The sequence below is a fragment of the Danaus plexippus genome, chromosome 5 (assembly GCF_018135715.1).
Source record: "Danaus plexippus chromosome 5, MEX_DaPlex, whole genome shotgun sequence".
In the NCBI taxonomy this organism is placed as follows: domain Eukaryota; kingdom Metazoa; phylum Arthropoda; class Insecta; order Lepidoptera; family Nymphalidae; genus Danaus; species Danaus plexippus.
This window is the reverse complement of record NC_083539.1, coordinates 8,789,388-8,811,363: the sequence shown is the minus strand read 5'-3', so window position 1 is coordinate 8,811,363 and position 21,976 is coordinate 8,789,388. Positions and strand designations below refer to the sequence as shown.

Genomic DNA, 21,976 nt, shown 5'->3' with positions numbered 1-21,976 from the left:
GTAATACTAATTATATAAAGAATGAAATAATAATTAAATTCTATGATATGTTCAATTTTACGTATTTAGTATTAAAGTAATCCTAACTTACTCACTTCAATGCTCCTTTATTTCTCCTTTTTGTAAATTGTTCCTCACCTGTTTTAACAAATATAAAAAATGATACCCCATAGATACTAACTTGTATTTTAGTAAGTATAGGACATGATCTGACGCTGTTTCTTAAGAATTATTGCAATATTATAAAGAATTATAAATGATGATTAAGTTAAATTTTCAGATTATATTTTTAATTCACTTTCTGTATCCGTTCAAGTGTTTAGATACAATAAAAATATGGTTAGAAAGATGTCAAGAACATTCACAAATCGTTTGATCTAACCTATACATATAAAGGTATGTACACTCAATGTGGTGGTCTGAAAAACAGCATGAGCCCTTGGAGAAAATATTTTTTCTTTACAGTTTTAATTTTTTTTACATATAATATAAACGCTCTAAAATATTCAAATATAAGAGTGAGTTAGAGTTCGCTCCGTAGACCGTGTCTTCTACAGTATGAGAACACTAATTTATAGTTCCAGAGATATATTTGAAGAACCAACCGACGGTACGAGCAGCCTGCTCTTCTACATAAAACTTAACAAGCTAAAAAAATATTCAAACGTGGCCTAGAATGATACTGAACCCCCTCGTCGATGCAGTTATGAATTACAGCACGCGTTTACAGCCCATATTGTTCTAGCGGTTAAGTGTATAATGGCGTGCATCATTTAGTTTGAAGTTTGCATCCGTTGCACCTCGTTGGATGTGTTCCAAGGCCACTCCGACACATCTAACAAGAGCACTTAACATTAGCAATCAAAGCGTTCATTAAAATTTAAAATCGTTATTAATATAGATGTGCCAGAAAATAGCAACCGACTTTAGAAAATGACGTTTCAAACAGAGTTGATATCCTCGATGGATTTATGGCGTAACGAGAAGATTGAGACACTATTGATGTCGTACCACCATATGATTATGCCATATACACACAGTACCGTTGACGTTCAGCTAAATATTATACGACCAACCCGAACAAGTCCTGCATCGCTGTTACAAGTGTGAAACATAATCTATATTTCCCAGCTTCTGATTACAGGATTACAGGAAGGTTACAGGAGTTAGGGAAAATTTTTATTTTAATTTAGGACCAACTTACTGGGCTTATGGTTGTGTAGTCTGATCCTAACACGAGGTGCTGCAGCGAGTTCCTATATATAATAAGAATTGAAAATAGATCATCTTTACATTTAAAGAACTTTTATATCATATTTAACTGAACATAATTTGGCACTGAAGCTTTAAAATATATTTGTATTATTAGGATTTCTTGTAAATTATCGATTCTAATTCTAATTACCTTTCAAGGAAGACTAATAACGAGGGTGACAGTGTTGGTCCACGTTACTTGATGATGAATGTTCAGTCGCTACACAATCTCCTTACCGACATATTTAGTTTACTTTTATAATTCCATCCACTTATAATTACTTATACAGTTCCATCCACTCAGACAACTAGAACTTACGTTTCCACTTCATACGTACAGACATCCAATCTTAATAAGTCTTGTTGTTAGTCACTATAAATTGCCTATCCTACCTACCTACCTACCTACCTACCTCTATAAATCTTCCTCTATAAATATCTGCTATATATCACTAAATTTACATGAAAGTTCATCTGAAAACAACATTAATAAAGAAATATCAATTGAGTTACGATATTGAAAAAGATGTGAACTCTAACAGAATGAACTAAAAACCATTATTAGCTATTGTATAAGTCGATAAAAACATTGTAATAAATTCGATAATTTAACAGTGTGTTTGAAATGATGGAAGGTCCTGTGCGTGTCCATGGAGACCCTCGGGACCGGCTCAATCAGTGCTGGTGATGGATCGTCGAGGAATTGAACGATAGACATCGTCAAAAGAAGAAACAGATTCCATTGTTACTGAATGTATTAACTGTAATACATACTTCATATTAAACAAAACAGTGCAAACAAAGAGCTGATATAAAATTATTTATAAGGAATATAAAGTGGGAATAATGGTATAAAAGCCTATCAAAAAACATAATCCTTAAGTCGAACAATCAAGTAGGAAAGTAGAAGTCAATACAGAGAATAGATATTTATATTAAACAGTAATAGTAATTATTTCTATGTTCAATCACTGGCATCGGTTACGTGACGTGTGACGAGGCTCCTCACGTCCCGAGGTTAACGGAATAATTAATCGAAAACTAATAAAATCATAACGGAATAGATCTTTAAAAATCGAACCCGTAATCCATTGGAAGGTCGGAGTCGGTGGAGTGGTCCGGGGCGGCGTGGTATCGATCGCCCGGAGTCTATATTTAGCGATCGACCCATCTACCCCCTATACCTACATGAAAATTTCAGGAGCGCGCGATTGGCGAGGCTCCGGTGACGTCATCACCGGCTGGGCTCCAATGAGGGTCGGAGGCTCTGCGCATGGCCCTAGAGCCTCCCGGCCGGCCTCGGCTCCCAGTCTCAGTCTGGGCTCGCGGGACCAGGTGTGCCAAGCTCGGCCCGATACTACACAAGGTTAATATCACATTCCTATACCGCCATCTTTATTTCTTGTCAAATTGTAGTTATTTTCGTCTTCGATTCATTACATTATCATGTTTGTTCGTGTTGCTCTGTGTCTCATGTATCGTATGTATGTATGTCTTGTGTCGTTTCCTATGTTGCGGTTGTTACGTAACGAGTGTGCGAGCGAGTCGAAGGATGTATGATGCTGGGGGAGTGACGGAGATGGAAACAGTCAGGGAATATGTTTAGTGGATGGTCATCCAGACCGATATATGTTATATATTTAACTAGATCATTCTGAAGTAGTCCGCGACCATTTTTCTACACGTCTTATAAAGTTCTGAAGGATTTAATGAGAAATATTTATATTACTTAAACAATTTACAGAGTTTACCTTATTTATTATGATATTGTAGGTAAAAAATATTAGCCAACAGTGAAATCCCACAAATTAAAATGCAAATAACAATGTTATACAATAAATAATAACGGATTTTTTGTCTTAAAGCTTCTCTATCAAAGAATGCTCCTGATTCATTTCGGCTTTATTTAGGTTTTGTTTTTAACTCGCGGATTCGATTTCTTTGCAGTGGCCGGGATCGCTAGGAAACTACAGAATAGTGCCGTCTCCTTAAATGTCAAAGTTAATTGTCAAATATAGTTTTATAAAAATAAGAACGTCTCACCTCAACAATCGTTAATCAAATCATCTGTGGTCTGTTTTATATTGGCTAGCACCCTGATTCTTTTCTTCAGTATAAATATTTCTTTCGTATTAAGAAACTGCGCTGTAGCTAACTTGTAAAACTTTTTCTTTGTGAAAAGAATTATGTCTCGAGGGTTTTCGGAAGTGTTCCGCCGGATGCTCATTCTCAGGCTTTTTCCGGTCGCCATTTTGTGGGAAACGCGTTCGGTTTATGACTTCCGGCTCCTTTCGTACACAAATGTACTCGTTGTTAATAACGTATAATTTGAAATGCTCTCAGAACACGTGAGCTCTCAGTAGACTAAAGTTTTTGAGACAGGAGGGGCGTCTGGAGTGGAGGAGGCTAGATGTGACTGTGACCTGTACTTGTTTGAATTATATTCATTGTAACATGTATGTTATAATTATTTATATATGACTAACGTTCCTTGTTCTCGTTTTTTGTTGCAGATACAAAGTCCGGCGCACCATGAGCCAGTGAAGTCACTCCACGAACGTTACATATCAAATATGCACTGATAGCTTACTGATAGGAATAATTATATAATACATCGTTCGGATATCATTAAATTTTAGATAGAGAGATTGGTATACATTTGCGATTCGAAGGTCGATTTTATATTCGTGGTGCCGCGCGGGGCAGACGCCCCCGGGGGCTCGACCGTGGAGGCCGAGGGGGGAGCCCTGCTCGGGCGGCTGCAAGGCGCGCTGCGTGGCGGCGCCGCAGCCGCTTCGCCCTCGCGCGTCGCCAGCTCCATCAGGGGCTTCATCACCAACAAGGTCGGCTCGCTCCAGCTGAGAGACACAGGTCAGAACTTACATATTCTAAACACCTGTTAGGCTACGTAAGAATCGTCCAAAATATATGCTATTCCTGCTTAGATAAATAAATAATTCTATATCATATATTATAGATAATGTTTGAACATAAACAATATCCGCCGATGAGTTTGTCTGTTGACGATGGAAACAACAACATGTCAGTCTTTGCAATGAAACCAATGCACAAACACTGCACCCCTGTGTGCGGGTTTCAAGTTAATAACAACCGTCCTTCTCTAAGATACGATTTAATTTAGATTGCACTTTAAATAGGCGACACTAACAAGGAACAAATATTGGTAATACATTATTAAATAAGCGGGAGATGACGTAATGGGAGCGGGGAATAAAAGAACAACCGGGAGGGGCCCAGAGTACACAGAGAATATGATGTACTACCGTTAAAATAATATACACGAACAATTAGTATTTACTGATTACACTACGAGAGGCCAATGAATAAGAAAGACGGCAAGGAAACCTTATTAGACAACGCACAGAGATACATGTTTCATAACAATACTATATATTATTATAACTTATGTATTACACACGCTAAACTAAGATATAAATTATTTATGAACCAAATTGTTGATATTCTTTTGAATTTTTGCCAATTTTTATAATAAAAAAAAATATGTATCTATAATTAACATTTTCTCTCGCTATTTTGTATTACTTTAGAGAAAAAATCTATCTGTAATTCTGTGGTCGCCATGTTTACTGCGACAAATATTTCCTTTAATGTATTGGTTATTCTCACATAAAGTAACAAAGAGTCCCGGCGCACGTCGGATGTTGTCGGACGTTAATGATGGAAGCCCGCAGACGATAAGTGAGTTCGTTACAGCCGGTGTGAAGGAGACGGCTCATCAAAGTACAAACCGTAGGAATTGTTTATATGTCATAGGCTTATAATTTAGTTTAACTCAGGAAATATTTAAAGTGGTACACAAATCGTTTTAGTATTTTAATACTTAAAGGTAATTTGAGACTGGAATTCATCTATTCCTAGACTGTATCTAACTTTTTCTTTGACTTCCACATAAATTTAGATCGCTGGCTCAGATCTACCGCGGCGCCTGAGGTTAAAATTATAAGCAAAGCTTTGTAAATAATATTACAGTACTGAAATTACTTCTAAGTAATCGTGGAATATATATCGATTTTAAACTTTGTAAATGCTGAATAAAGCTGGAGAAGGCAGACGCGCAGTGAGGATAATGATATAAAAACAAAGCACCTGGGGGGAGCGGGCCGACTTGAATATTTGATGGCGCCCCGCGGAGTGCGAGCCCAGGGCGGGCGAGCGCTGTGTACCCAGCAAATACACACTGCACTCTAGACGCCTACAGTTACGACAAGAGACATTAAAGTATGGGGTTAAATATGAATATAAACTAGCAAGCGAGATTTTATATGTAAATTTACGCAACGGTTACGTAATATGTGTATTGGTATTACTAAATAGCCAGAACTCAAGGTCAAGTACAAGCTGGAAGCTATTCCACGAGCATATTTTTATAGCTTGTTATTTGTAAGTTGTGTGTAGGTGTGGTCGGTGGTGTGCGAGTCTCTCCCAGCGGAGTTTGTGTTGGGAATTTCCCTATCGATTTTTCATATCCAACAACCGAGTTTAGATTCAGTTAAATATTTAGGCATTATCCGTATATTTCACTTCAAATATATATGTATATTTTATGTCGAGACTGAATTAGATTTTGAGATTATTTTCTTCGTTTTATACAATATTAAAATACTGTGAAAATAATAAGTTATTTATAGTTTCTAATAAATCGATGCACAGTCTATATTAATGAAGTTTCAGTTGTTTATAGCGGTGTCTCATCACGGATTAACACTAGATATCTTTCCATAGAATATTTTTAGTTTTAAACAAATAATGTAATCAATAAAGGTATTGTGATGTCTTTATTAAACATAAATAATCATTAAAACTTATAAATACATCAATATTAGTATCAACTGTTTAAATTTTCATTTTTTTGATTATATAAAACTTTCTTACTATCACAAATCAAGCGACCGGATCTCGGGGTGTCAGGAATCAGCCAGTTTTGATATAAAAATAAGTGACTTTGATTTTTATGACAAAGCCTCACAAACCCCTGTAAGGTCAACAATCAATGAAAAAGCGATAAGCGATTTCCTTAACAATCGTCGCGAGTCCTCGTGAACCCACTCGACTGAATCGAATTTGTCAATAAGTCATTAAGTTGTACAACACGAGGGTATTTTGAACAATTATTATAACATTTCTTTCCATATAATAGTGAGTGTGGCCGTGTGGCGGTGTGGCCGTGGGGCCGTCCTTATAGCGACGTGCGTGACTGATGACTGATTCAATTGATTATAAAACTACTTATAAATAGACCAAGTTAATTACCACGTTCATATCAGGAGTAACATTTTCTGTGATTGTCACACAATACGCCTACGACTTAACAGACGATCTTGACTTCAATTGTCTTTACACTTCATTGGTATAAAGTTGAATTCGTATGTTTTTTATTTCATCTCTAATCGTGTGATTAAACGAGGATCCCCTGTTTCTGGTGCGGTGAGATTGTTCATCTCTAAATAGCAACCGTACAAATTCTAATCACGTCCCTGTCGTTCTGGCAATCAGCGCCCTTTGGCCCGCCGGCAATTTATTTACCCGTAACTAACGCACCCTTGTTGCCTTACATCTCCCTCCGTTTTACGAATCATGCAATTTAATAATTAAAACAGCAATTTTAGGACATGAAGGTAAGGGTAACATGATAATGTAGTTGAAAAATATCGGAAAAGTAAAACGGGAGAGTAATGAGAAACAGAAAAACAAATAAACCCGGCTTTCTATGACTCCAAAACTTTTCAAAGGTTGAGAGGTTTCTGTGAGCTTTCGGTTGGTAACAACACTTTACGAAAATTCGCTACGCCTTATGTTCAGAACCTTTTTCCATTTCATATCCGACTAAACAAAGTATTATTATAGTTCGACATAAAAAGTTATTACAAGAAAAAGTTGTGGTTGTTATACTTAAAGCCAAATGTTTGAAAGTGTTATTTTTAAGGGTTGATGGAATAAATACAAGACGTTTAATTTATTACTCAAAAACCTTCTTTTATTTTAAATAGAATTAAATATAAATAAAAGCACTAGGAGCGAGTTTCCGAACATCCCCACAATGTGCGAGTGTGGTGTCGCGCCCCCGGCCGCTAGTCGCTAGTATTGTTGCGGTCGGATATAACAAAGTCGTGCGGAAGAATATTAACAAAGGGGAAACCGGGTTTATTAAAACTGGGATTAAGTTTGTCGCTCGAGTTTGACAAAAGCTGGCTGTTGCTGGACTTAGAGGGATGTTATAGTATTCTTGATACGGATCTAGCTACAATTACTTGGTTCAAAACACGATTGCATGTATGAAAAAAAAAATATTTGGATAAATAATTCAGACGTTTTCTTGGCACTTAATATATAAATTTTTAATAAAGTCTATTTATGTTATTCTACTCATCTGTTCTAGCGCCAAAGGAAGTTTTAGAATTTCAATGATTCTAGTAGCAAAGCAGTTGTGATAGAAGCTATAAAATGTTTCGCTACTGAACACATAATTGTGCGTGCAATTTAACGTATAAAAATATTGTCGCAGCCATGAAATATGGCCTCGTTATGACACAATAATATTTGAAGGAGGTCCACCCTCGCTCTGACACTTACAAAGCTGACTATAGTTGGGATTCGGGGTTCGGTGTATTCAGTTTATACGGCATATTATTATTATAAGACATGTGATATCACACGAAGAAATCACACTCTTCATGAATACTGATAAGTCATATAGATGACTCATGTAGAGATTTTTGTTTTAATTCCTTATATATTATGTAACTATCGATAGAAGAGATGATTATTTCGGATTATTTCGGTACTTTGTTAAATGGTTTATTACAATATATATTTAAAATTTAACTTTCTATATAAAATATATTTCTAGCTTTAAGGATATCCTTGAAATCTCCTGTCTGTACACAGCCTTAGCGATACACATGTTTCCTGGTCCCCTTGTTAAATTAGCCTTCAGTAACGCGAGAGGGTAGGAAGGGATGATTTGTGGCGATCCTGATAAGGTTCGCTAATACCAAAGACACGTTCAACACCAAAATATACACAGATTAAGATCACGGGCTGTTCCGACTAACAGGAACATAACTACAACATTCAAGGACTGGCAGATTATTATAAGATTAAAATGATACATTTGTTCCGTAGAGAAAATTAAAATTAGATTCCATTCTGTGAGTAACAAAATGAAAAAATCTAGGAAGGGGAGGACAGCACGAAATGAAACACGACGATCCACTCGTGCAGGGTCATAAAAGGTTTTTGTGTGAGAACAGAGAATAAAATAAATGACAAATGTGGAGGAACAAATGGAACAAAGTGCCCATCACGTTTACTGGACAGTAAAGAGGACCAGCCTCCGGCCCCCGTCCCCCGTCCCCCGGCCGTTAGGGAATAAATCCATCTATCTTATAGAGGTTTTATAACTTCGTATCAAGATTTATATTAAAGCACTCTTTTATACAGCAACGTAAAACATCCAGAGATAAAAAATTATCTTCTTTACTGGAAATACAACATTTACCGGCAACGCTGGATTATGACAGTTAATTAAATATTTAATATCATACATAACGACAGCCTTTTTATATTTTATTACAAATAATAAATGATTTTCGCTCTGTCACGTGTCAAACCCCTGTCAAAACAACATAAAAAGTCGCCTGACATTTTAGCGAACCTTTAAGTTTCCTGAATTCAGTTTGTGAAAAGTTTATGAGCGGCGACTGACATTTACAGCAAAAATGTTCCTAAATCAGTTTGATAAAAGTTTCATAAAGCAAAATATACATTAATGTATAAAATGAAAGAGCAGAACTCGTAGTTTCACTTTCAGTAATTGTTGTCATATTTTATTTTTTATAAAGAAAGAAATGGCATACCATTCTCAATATTGAAATTCAAGTATACAACATTCTATATTATTTTCCAACGTTTTCACTCTGTCATTGAACTCGCTAGTTTGTGTCACAATAGTCAAGTTACAACATAATACGATATACTCATGTTATCGCTATTTACAACAAACTACACGTATTTAGTATTAACGCCACAATCTGTACGATAATGAACCTTATCACAAACGAATAAGCTGGACATTTGTTAAAACATTTAAGAGGAATGGCTTCATCTGTGTGATTCTCCCCCGTGTTCTATTTTACGCAAAGCAATTACGTCGTCTCGTGTTCCATGGACCGTGGAAATTTAATGGTTGTTCCCCAATTAGTGGTTCCTTGTATATTACAATATTATCATGATTGTGTAGCTTTTAAATATCACTCTTATAAACGACTTGTATATGTTTAGTTGAGTTTCACTTCATCTGGAACATTTTGTTTTTAATTTTTAATCAGTCGTCATATAAACATTCTCTGTGAAACCGTCGCTGCTCTTTGTTTTGTTTTTATAAAACTACAAAGCACATGGGCGGAAATTTTGTTCGCTTTAGATTGTTCATGTTTCTGCTGTCTGTGTCTGTGGGTGTCTTCTGCTGACTGTGTTGTATATATCAGGAGGTGATATAAATTCTACTTATGTATAAACAGCAAAGGGTAATATTTGCCATAATTTACTCTTTAAAACTTTCCAACGGCCATCTGGCCTGATAAAAAGTGTATAAGGTCGTAACTCCTTCCCTCGCCACACTAACCCAAACTCGTCAAACGAGATTACTGTTGACTTAGCCAACTTTTCCCGGGGCACCTCCCCGCCCCGGGGGACCCTGGCGATATAATCCAGTTTTGCCCATTCTCCCCTCGAAAATGGAAAGCAGAAAAAAAGCAATTTATTTTCCCTTTTGCATTCTCGCGTTTACGTCTCTGTTAATAGGAATCTATTCGGCGTCCTTTTTTTGTTTTCGTTTGTTTTATAAAGAAATAGCTTTTAGGGTCTCAGTAATCATGAGATAGAGATACAACCTTTTATATCACATTAATGTATATCGTCAAAATTTTTTCTATTTTTTGTACTCTTATTATATGTTTATTTGCTCATTTCGAATTCAGTTCAGTATGTACTGTTCTTGAGAGCTGGTACATAAAACAATGGGATCACGTCATAGAGTGAACACTTCTGATGCAGAGTGTGCTCCGAACAAAGGTCACGTGATCTTTGTAGAGTCGAGCGTGCTCTATCGACGACGAAGACGAGACGCTACAGGCACGGAGACTCGTTATACACAGCACTTGAAATATATTTAGGGTGCCCGAGGCTGTAAAGTTAGGAAGATATTCATGCGATTTGTGTAGAGTAGGAATTATATAATACATACAACGAAATATTTAATGAGGCCACTCTTAAAAATACTAAAAAGTGGTCGAGTTGTTTTACAAATAACTACCTAACTTGACGAGAGCCATTAGCGCCGTTACTGACCTTTGTTTATTTATGAGGATGGTATGATTTTACCCCTTCTCCAAAACCGGCTGTAATGCGACATGCGACATTTATATATTAGTTTCTAAAAAACTTAAGTTATGTTTTTTGCGTTTTTTTGTTTTTCTTATTGAGTGCTAATAGCAAACGAGAAAACAAGTAAACCCGTTAATAGTGTACACCTTTTGGGACAAGACAAGATTCAACCTTAATTACCTGTCTAGGAGGAGATTGTTCGATCGAGAAATTTTGTACACGTCAGAGACTCCCACAACAAATGTGCTCATATTTCGTGTCGGAGAGCTGAGAGTGATTTTATCAATGTTCTTCATAATAATATCTTCAGCGATACGTAAAGTTATGTGACGTTATAAAGCTTACTCATTTCGATTGTTGTAAATGTATTGTAACATAACACTTATAAGATGATGTGTTGTTGTTGGCCTCTGTAAATATTATTTCGTAATATATGTTGCGCACAACTCTGATATGGAGTTCTATTAATTTTATAATTTATATTAATAACCGTGAAACAAGACTTAATGTTTATTGCTAGCAGTAGACTTTCATTTAGTATAATCTTACTACATATAAAACTGTCACAATTGAAAATTACATTTTCAATTTTGCTGAATAGCCTTCATTTATAAAACATTTCAATTAAACGAAACATTCATCTGGGGACTGAAAATATGATTAATATTCCAAACAGTTTTATTTTGTAACGCATTCAGTGGACGGCTCTAAAAACGGAGTTCCAACTGGACACTAATTATTTAACAGAAATAGTCTGAGTGCTTTTAAAAAATTTATTATCCGCCGACTAACAAATCCTCCCCGATCTGGTTTTGTATTATATAAACTAACCTCTATTCATACAACACTAAAGTTCAATTTGTTCCATTTACAACAGAGTCGTCCAAAATAAATCTAATGTAGAGTGTGTTAAAAGTGGACTCATTTATGTCGTCGTTAAAGTCTACTTTAGTTTGCCGTCTGTTGGCTGGTATCTCCTTCTCCCACGGGATCGCTCGTCCCTTTGAAATTACCTCACCCTCGTTCACCTGCCCTTTGAAGACAGCGACTGTACCTCCGCAGGTGAAAATGTACTCGTAAATAATTTTATTATCTGATTATTATTTTTTAATATTCTTAAGGTATAATAAACTTGGCTCTTTCATTACGAACAATAATTAATATAAAGCGTTCTCTGAATATGATTCTTATTGATTCACTTCACGACGATACTAACACTAGTTGTAATATTTTATTTTATTTTCAATATAATTGTGTGTTTTAATCACAGGACGAACGAATTCATCTTACAAGTTTAATGATAATATCCCAATATTGATTCGCGTGCTACATATTCTCGTAGCGTCGTACTCGGCGGGCGCGGTCCTCCATAGAAATTGCAATTTCATTTAATTCTTATACGTCTGTTTACCTTCAACATAATCCCGTTAGGGAGACGGTCTTGTTTATATTAACATCACGCACCGACCTGCTTCGAGAACAACGTCACATCAGATACAATATCGACTTGGTGGAATAAAGCTAATAGAGAATAAACACACCACTCAAAGCGAGCCTCTGATGACTTACAACAAAATAACAATATTATTAAGTAAAAACTAACATTTTGGATACACTACACAACATTTAATTAGTTTAAAAAGTTACATACTCTCGAAATAAAGGTTACTTTGCCACATTCTCATCTCGTCTGCCCGTGATCACGGTTGCTGCAAATCCATCGAAACGCCAGGAGTAAGTTGTTAAAAACTTTTGTTTTATTTAAATGAATACTCGCGAAGGTCTGAGATACCATTATATATGTTATAAAGATGATTTATAAAGGACGGCAGGACAGTAGAAGAAATATCACTAGGTGACTCTTGAAGTTTGCACCCATTACTTATGTTCCGCATCTCCCGCGTCTTCACAAAAAACCTTAATAAAAATCGATCAATATATGACTGCGGTAATCATACTTGTATTTATAGTAAAAACACTTTATAATACAAAAGTACAATCGGTTCCGTGTCGCGCTCGGAGCTGCGGTTACGGTTTATAGTTCAGGTCGCAAATGGCGGTAAAAAAAATCTAATAATTTTGTTTTCCTCGGCTTGACCCTGACTAGCCGGCCTCACCCGGCCCCGTCCTTACCCCACTTGCGGCAGGTTCATTTATTTTACCCTGCAACCCCATAGGTCACGCGATTCCATTTCCCTTAAACACTAAATGTAAGAAATAATTATAGCAGTCATTACTAACCTACTTTCCCCAACCTCTAGAGCTGTTTGTGTTACACAAATGTTCCGATAATAAAGAGTTTACTGGAACATAAAGCGAGCTTCTAATGTTTTAATAACGTTTTAGAAATATTTCTATAATAAAATGCTCCTCGTACACCCTTAACTTAGTTCCGAGCCCGGAGCAGACCCTTGACCTACATCACACATATTACAGAAATTTCAACTGGATTACACTAACACATCTTTTCTTGGTTTTATACAATATTAACTTATATTATTTGATTTAGTCATAGAATGTCTGTTGTCGTTCTGTGTAGTGTTATTATTTCGTTTCATTACTGGAATTAATAGTTATCGTGTTGACTTTTACGATCTTGTAGCATAACACCGTTTGTTATAATCTAGGCTGAGAGTCTTTGAATTAAATTTACATCGCTTTCATTTAATTATACTTATTGTTTCATATCTTAATATAGATGAGATTTGTTAACGACCTCTTCATTATCGCATTCTATTCAGTTTCATACCTTTAATTTTTTAACATGATCCAACGCGTCTGGTGATAAAGTCCCCCAAAATCTGAATCATATCAACATCCGACAAGCTAAATAATAACCTGAAATGCTTTTATCCCAACTGCGTTTGTTGTAGATAATTTTAATACAATTCATAAAACAAATGCTTAAAACACTTTTCCAACAACTTTAGCTTTGTATTTAACATCAATATTCTGTTACATCGAGCGTCTAACGACGCCCCCCCCTCCTCGTTTCCGCTCACGTTTCTCGGTAACTTTTTTTCTTTTCATTGATATTCTGTAGTCATCCGTGCACTTAAGGATATCTCGTTCCTTTGAAAATAGTAAATCCTTATCTCCGAGAACGTTAAGGGGTTTCCAAAAATTTATATTGGATAATGGGAGCCGGATTTATGTTCTCTGTATTATACGGTCATGACATTAATATCCATATTCTTTTTAAGAATCTATTTGAAAAATTTCTAGCTGAACGAAAATCATTATTATTTCTCTCAACATTAATGTGGTGATAATTCCAAAAAATAAAACACCTAAAAATAGTTTTTTATAAAATGTATAAAAAGCTTTCCAATTTGAGCAAAACTGGGGAAGGACCCTTTCTCTTAGTAATGAGTTTGCGTTCATGACAACGACGCTGCTTGACGACGCAAATTGAATTCCTACCAAACAAGTTGTTAGGCAAGTCACCGGAAACAAATTGTTTATTCTATGTTTTGGACCTCAACGAAGACAATATATTTCTTAAATTTCCTCGTGTCCGATATATTCGTATGGAAATTTAGTAATTGTGGTGCTTTATTCAAAAGGACTCTGAATCGTCTTTGCGAGTTGGAAAAGTTGTGATTTTTGTTATTGGGATAGAGGAACCATGTCAACTAACAGAAACAAAGATCGACTCATATTCCTTTTGAAACTCGCCGCTCGCTCCTGCGGCTATATTTATATCGTGTGACGATGAAATGATAACTAAATGATCATTTCTGTCTGTTGTCAGGTTCCGAAGTCCCATTCGAGGGTTGCGGCGAGTGGCAAGGCGTATCCCATGATTTGTGAAGCGAGCAACGATACCATGGTCCACAGCCTCTTGAAATAATAAAAAAAATTGAGAAATTATATAAAGATATTTAGATATTCTCCAAAATGTCGGAGGAACCGCAAACCGTGTGGCAAAAAATTGACAACGCCGTTATTCCAGTGATTAATCTGGAGATTCGAGAGGTCCGCGAGATACTATGGGAGAAGATAAAGGAACCCACGTCTCAAAGAAAGATAATTTTAGTAATAGTGTCTATAGCCCTCCTACTAGACAACATGCTCTATATGGTAATCGTACCAATCATACCAGATTATTTAAGATATATTGGAGCTTGGGGAGAGGCGGGCTACGATCACGTAGTCACGTTGCCGCCAATCAAGGAAGGAAATAGAACTATAATACCTACTAAAATTATACCAGCATCTCATGAAGGCCAGGATTCAGCGACTGGAGTTCTGTTCGCATCTAAGGCGATAGTACAATTAATGATTAATCCCTTTTCCGGTGCCTTAATTGACCGCATAGGTTATGATATTCCTATGATGATCGGACTTATAATAATGTTTCTTTCCACTTCGATATTTGCCTGTGGGCGGAGTTATAGTATGTTGTTCTTTGCGAGAAGTCTTCAGGGTGTTGGATCTGCCTTCGCAGATACTTCCGGTCTCGCAATGATTGCTGACAGATTTACTGAAGAATCTGAACGCTCAAAGGCACTTGGCATTGCTCTTGCCTTTATAAGTTTTGGATGTCTTGTTGCTCCCCCATTTGGTGGAGCTTTATATCAATTCGCCGGGAAAGAAGTACCATTTCTAATACTTGCACTGATATCTCTTTTGGACGGTTTTATGTTACTTCTTGTTATGAAACCGCTAAAGACACAAATGAAAGAGGCTTCCCAACCAAAACCAGCTGGCACTCCTATTTGGAAACTATTGATGGACCCCTATATCGCGGTATGCGCTGGAGCCTTAATGATGTCAAATGTGGCATTGGCTTTTCTGGAACCAACAATATCTCTATGGATGGAAGATAATCTGACAAAGGATAATTGGAAAATTGGTATGATTTGGCTACCGGCATTCTTTCCACACGTTTTAGGGGTCATTATAACAGTAAAAATGGCAAAACAGTATCCACAGCATCAATGGTTGATGGCAGCTGGTGGTTTGGCTTTAGAGGGCCTATGTTGTTTTATAATACCATTTGCAAGCTCATACAAAATGTTAATGATTCCAATTTGTGGTATCTGCTTTGGTATAGCTCTCATTGACACAGCTCTTTTACCAACTCTAGGATACCTCGTGGATGTACGATACGTATCCGTTTACGGAAGCATCTACGCTATTGCTGATATATCCTACTCTTTCGCTTATGCTGTTGGACCCATCATAGCTGGCGAGGTAGTGGAGGCTATTGGTTTCACCGCACTTAATTTGTTTATTGCCTTCAGTAATCTACTATACGCTCCTGTTTTAATATATCTGCGCCATATTTATGACTTCAAACCTTTTGAGAATGAGGCAAATATTTTGATGGCAGATCCTCCGGACAAAGAATATCAAACGTATAGCATGCAAGATCAGAGACCAGTGAATGGTGAATTTAAAAATCATTTGGAGTACAGCTCAATGGGTGGCCAAGGGGATTCCGTGCAAGAGTCCAACGTGGATGGGACACAATATGATTACCAAGACGGATATCAAAACTATTCACAAGGCTACGAACAGCAAGGTTTTCAGCAGCAAAGCTATCAGCAAGAAGGGTACAGTCAGCCTCGACAGTTGCCAGCGCAGCCCCAACCTCCAGCCAGCAACCCCTTCAGAGCCGGGTCAGCAGCTGCGGCACCCACCCCAGCCCCCGCCGCGGCACCGACTCCCGCCCCGGCCACCAGTGCCATCAGGAATCCATTCCGACAGGGCTTCTAGAGCAGTTTAATATTGTTGTCTGTATCTTTTAATTTACTTGTTGTGTATTTATAAATGTCTCATAGTTGATAAGTTCGATCACTGAGCCGCGACCAACTGGCAATGTTCTTTAGTATCTCCACTAGTTGTCTATTATATCGTGCTTTTTATTATTAAAGTAGTGGATCTGCGGATTTCATCAATTATTAATATTTACCTATTGTTTTAAAAACGTCATCCTACCGTCGTAGGAGACACGTGGCTACCGACTGTGACGATCCGTTTATTTTGTTTCTTGTTGATATTGTATTGTTCTCTTGTAAATGTTGCGTCTTATAGAGCTAGACGAATATTGCATATTATATAGAGTATATACTAAACTCGGTAGTGAGTATTTTAAGGAAGTGTTTTATTGAAAACTAATTGCATACGTTAATGGATTTATATGAAAGTGTGTGTAGCAAACTATATTTATATATGTACATGTACTGTAAGACCTTTTATTGTAATTCTCAAAGCAATTTAAATAACTTTTTAAATTTTTTAAAATAGTTAACTATTATCGTGACATATCTGTGAGTTATAAGGAACTATCGTATCGTCTAAAGCGCAAAAGTTATTATAGTCAAATGTAAAAATTATAGTCAGCATTCTGAATACATTCCAACGAACGAGACAAATATAAAGGTGATGTTATAAAAACAGAAACTATGCCAAGATCTGAAGATAACTGTTTTACATTATACACTATGAGGACTAAATAAAAAGTCATTGAAAGATAAAAATTTGAAAAAATAATTCCATTTTTAAATGATCTTAATCACTATGTATTGATCAATATTCTATATTGACGTTCTGCTGGAGACATTCACATGTTGACTGTAATTTCCTGTATCTCTTCTGTACATAGCGGCACTTGAACTCACGTAACTATACAATATATAGGCAGCACGTCAAGTGGCCACTTGTAAATATCGGCACTTATTACAATTAGGGTTGAATTGTATTGACTCTTATAATAACTACACGACGAGGTGGCCGTGGGTCCTAGTTATATCACGTTATAACGCGAGCGAGTGGTCGTGTATCTTCCATTGCTTCAGCAATATCAATTTCACTTAATATTATTATAAGTAGGTAGGCATCAACTTGTGATAGTTGCAACCAAGGTAACGAAACATATCAGAATCTTTTGATTCATTTAGCTTAAGGAGTTATTTATTGTATTATCTTGTGTAGTGAGTATTGCTGTTTAACGTATTTTCTTATATTTAATATTATACTGTAAAGTAGCGTTGTGACATATATAGTTTTGTGGTCATTCGGTGGGAAATTGCTATTTATAAGTATGCAAGCTACGTTCATTAAAGAACATTTACTCGAACAGAATCACATATCTTGGACTCTGATATTTTATAATCAAAATAAAATTATATAAACTCATGGTAAATCGTGAAAATTATGACGTGAATCTTCGTCCCAATCAGATGTAGGTGATCGTCTTATGTAGATATCGAAGGAGATATAAGATATTCGTAATTCAGAGTCAAATATAAAAAAGACGAAGCCACCGCAATGACCTCTAGTAAACACAGACTCGGATATTATACAACACTAACATTATAAAACTAATTGTACAAGAAATCGCGACGAGCCCGACATGTCAATTGAAGCGTGTATAAATATAAAAAATATATTATTATTATTAATATTCTTTACATAATGTGTAACGAGCGCTTTTGAGCTGTGTGTACATTTGAGCGTTTTGAATAATAGAAACATCGTGTGCGGTTTTGCAACAAAAGTATAATATAATATAAAAATCATGTACCATACACGTACTAACGTTACGTTACCATAAATATCACAGAGACGTTTAAACAGTCATACGATTATATAAAATTATAAAACTAATGAAAACGTACAAATGTATACGCAGCGGAAATATTTTTTTGGATAAAAACGAAGTGGATTGAGTAATATGTTGATCGCATTACTTTAACGTGCCGTTAGTTATTAGAGCGTCATCACGAGCGGGCTGAGCGAGCGCATTACTATGAAGCGCAAATATCACTTACAACTCCCGGAGTGTTCATGAGATACCTTAATTAATATGTCCGTTTGTCAAAAATCAGTTTTATTGAAATTGCTACAACTGTAAACTTTTATCAAGAGCATTCTGACAACTGATATTGGGTTACTCGTGTCCTCTAAGCGAGTGTCAGTCCACAGAGCACTTTTCGGGAACACTTAGGTATTTTTGCTATTTATAAATTAAGATTAACTATTATTGAGGTGATTTAAAGTCCGAAGAGATATTATTTAATCGTAAGTTAAGTCAATTTCGTGTCAAATTCTCCCGAAATTCAATTACTTAGTAGAGTATCGCTGAGGTGTCCGCTGACGCTTGTGTTGCCTGGATTTTGGTATTATGAACCGTAGCTCTCTCGTTTTATGGTTAAAGGGGTTCCGTTGATTTCAATTCGTCAATTAAAGATCAATTCGAGGATATATTATAGACTAGCGTAGTCAAAATCCACGGCATCACGCGTGAAGCCCGCTGCAAGCTCAGTGGAGACGTTTTGAAACACGTCTTGTGACTTCAAACCTATATCGAATACATATCATTAGGTGTAAGTACATTTACAAGGTTTATATCAAACTCCATGTAATATATTGTACGTGTCGCACACTAGGTTGCTTATTATAGCGAGTTAAGTGTAGTTTTAAATCTACTATAACGTATAAACGTATTTTAGGTAACGCGAAGAAAAGAGCGACGGAAATATTTATTACCAACAGAGTTAGTGCACTGTTGAGACAGATCAGAGTTGGTTAGAAGTATAAAACAGAAGAACTACAACTAATATTATGTTTTGATATTTATATAAAGATTGGATTAATCACATCAAATTAATATAATTTATTTTCTATATACAGAATTGTAAACTAACTTCGTAAATAAACATATCTATTGTATATCCTTCCAAGTGTCCACATATCTCTGTCTGTTGATCTCCTTTATAAATATTCTAGTTAATCTTACTTAAATTATCTCGAACTTTAACTGCAAACAGGATCTATTATTAAAGTCTCTCCGTGGCACGCCACTTCATATAATCTACGTGCCTCTAGTCTGCAGTTAAACTTCCTCTTTAGTTGACAACCCGTCCGCTAGTCCTACGTCTATGTCTATATTCCAATCTAATTATATTTCTAACGTATTTCTCGACACTTCATTGAAATTACTTTTAACTCATATTTTATTAAGTCATTTGCTTTTTGGTGTGATCATTGCTAATTTATAATAGTAGCGAGTTGTGGCTCATAAGAAGTTACTTAGTTTCGTCTCCAAGTAGAACTGCGGTTTGTACCTTGAAATGTAAATTTGGATGTGTGAGTGTAAATTTCGCACATAGAAACAGACATTAATATCTGAGAGGGAGATTTATTTCGATTCAGTTATCATTCGTCAATTAACCTTGAGTTAAATAGCGTTGTGTAAATATAAGGCGAGTGTCCGCGCGTCTAGCGTTGCTATGTACAATATATTCAACATATCTATCAATAAGTATTCTTTGTGTGTCGTGTACTAATATCGAAAGCTAACACTTGAAACGTTGTTTAAATCGCACTTTTTAATATCAACTTTTAATATATAAATAAATTATTAATCATAAACATATCGTTTAACGAGAATCGATTCAGCGCTCGATTAAGCGTTTAATATTATAAAAAAATGTAAATATGCTCTGAGTCTAGTATCGGTCAGCTAGTCACTGTAATTGTGAATCAATTTTTTTGCAATATCGAGGCCTCATTAGTATTATCTTTATCCTAATGTATATACTAAGGTCGACGTCAGTATATACTTTGTGTCACTCGTTTGAATTTAACTAGCGTGATTAATTATGAATAGCTCGAGGATTACGGAGCCTTAAACCACCGCGTCTCGTTATCGTCACATAGTAATATGTTTGAATCACATCTCCTTGTTTAATACTTCGTATTTCGGTTCCTCCGTCGCGAGGAACTATTGAGATGTTTCTGCTTTCTATTTGATAATATTCTGCTATCAAACATTGTTAGATATATAACACCTAACTATAGTCACTAGTTTGTTAAACCGTAGTATGTTTATTCCGTAACTATAACAATTATAATTCATCCTCTGTATTGTTCGCGTAATTCTTTTCTTTGACACCCAGTGTCATTGTATCGGATGGCGTGTTCAATATCGATGATTTGAAAGATCTGTATCGTGTACTCATGTAACTAGTTTGTAACGAGTCATAAACAAGACTGGTCTGTTGACGAGAAGTTCGGAAAATGATAGAGTAAAGGGTCATCTTTAATATCATCTGACATTAAATGTGTGATGGGGAGAAAAGAGGGAATTAACAAATGAAACGCAAATTCAAACAGTCGTGTAATAAGTCAAGCCATTAAAATATTAAGAAAGTGTCACAGACAGCAACTGTGAACAGTTTGACATTGTAAGAGGAGTGACGAAGTGTCAACAGATCAGTCTCTGTAGACAGTAGACGGTAGACAGTAGACAGTAGAAGGTAGTACATAAAGTGAATGTAAGAACAGAAGGTTCTATTTAATATATGTAATGTGATCGAAATAATTCAGTGATCGAATATAATTGTTACAACAAGATGTGTTTATATTTTGATATCCTTTCACCGGTGAAGTGAACCTCTACCACCACCCGCAGCCCCGCCTCACACCTCACACCTCACACACGACCCGGCGACGGAGGAAGAGCCCATAGGAACCGCTAATACTATGTGTTCTCTAACAATCGGAACCATGTACATAAACTGAACAATAAAAATGTTACAGTGCCAACCAACAAAGTTCACTGTCGTTTTAGTTAAAAAAAACAAGCTACTAGTAATGCCTTTAGCTTGAAATAACGCTAATCATATTTATTTACTTTCGATTCACCCGACTGCCACATTTTTATTTAATAATACAAGCACATTAAAAATAGGTACTTATATTTCTCCAATAGATAATAACCATAAAAATAATGAAATTTTGAGCTTCAATTAAAATACTTAAAGTTTTACCACAAACATTACGAGCAGTGGTTGACATATAAGCTGCTCACAACGAAACTAAAACAATAAAATAAACCGGTTAACAGCTCAAATTACTCAGAGACCTGAACACGCTGCCTCCACCCCTCATGCAAATCAACCTATTAAGTGGCGAATCGATTTCTTTATAGCTACAAACAATATTAAACTCTATGTTTTAAATATAAAGATCCAATCACTCTAACGTATCGGGCGGTTCTATACCAAAGCGTCGCCGTTGAAATGTAAACTTTATTTTTTATCGTTGAAGGTGCATCTTGGACTGTTTTGGAGCTATACATAATTTGCGTGCATATAATTGCGTTTCAACTTTGTGATTCAGAAATTAAGGTCTAAATTCAATTGCGGCAGTTAGCGGCCCCGGATAGAGAAAATTTATTTTCGATAGTAATTGGCGTAATTAGTGAGGGCGAAGTATCCGTCTGTCCGACGCTATGAGTGTATCAGTGTGAGAGACTACATAATGTAGCAGAATCGTATAA

The 21,976-nt window shown here is 36.1% G+C and overlaps 1 protein-coding gene across 1 annotated transcript; it reads left to right on the top strand.

Annotated features, from left to right (window-relative positions):
- The first annotated feature begins 2,464 nt into the window (after positions 1-2,464).
- LOC116768930 (vesicular acetylcholine transporter) lies at positions 2,465-21,046 on the top strand. The gene is made up of 3 exons (XM_032659841.2): positions 2,465-2,620; positions 3,768-4,125; positions 14,435-21,046. Exon 3 carries the CDS (start codon positions 14,581-14,583, stop codon positions 16,402-16,404), a length of 1,824 nt encoding a protein of 607 aa, XP_032515732.2. The 5' UTR covers positions 2,465-2,620; positions 3,768-4,125; positions 14,435-14,580; the 3' UTR covers positions 16,405-21,046.
- Positions 21,047-21,976: the final 930 nt, after the last annotated feature.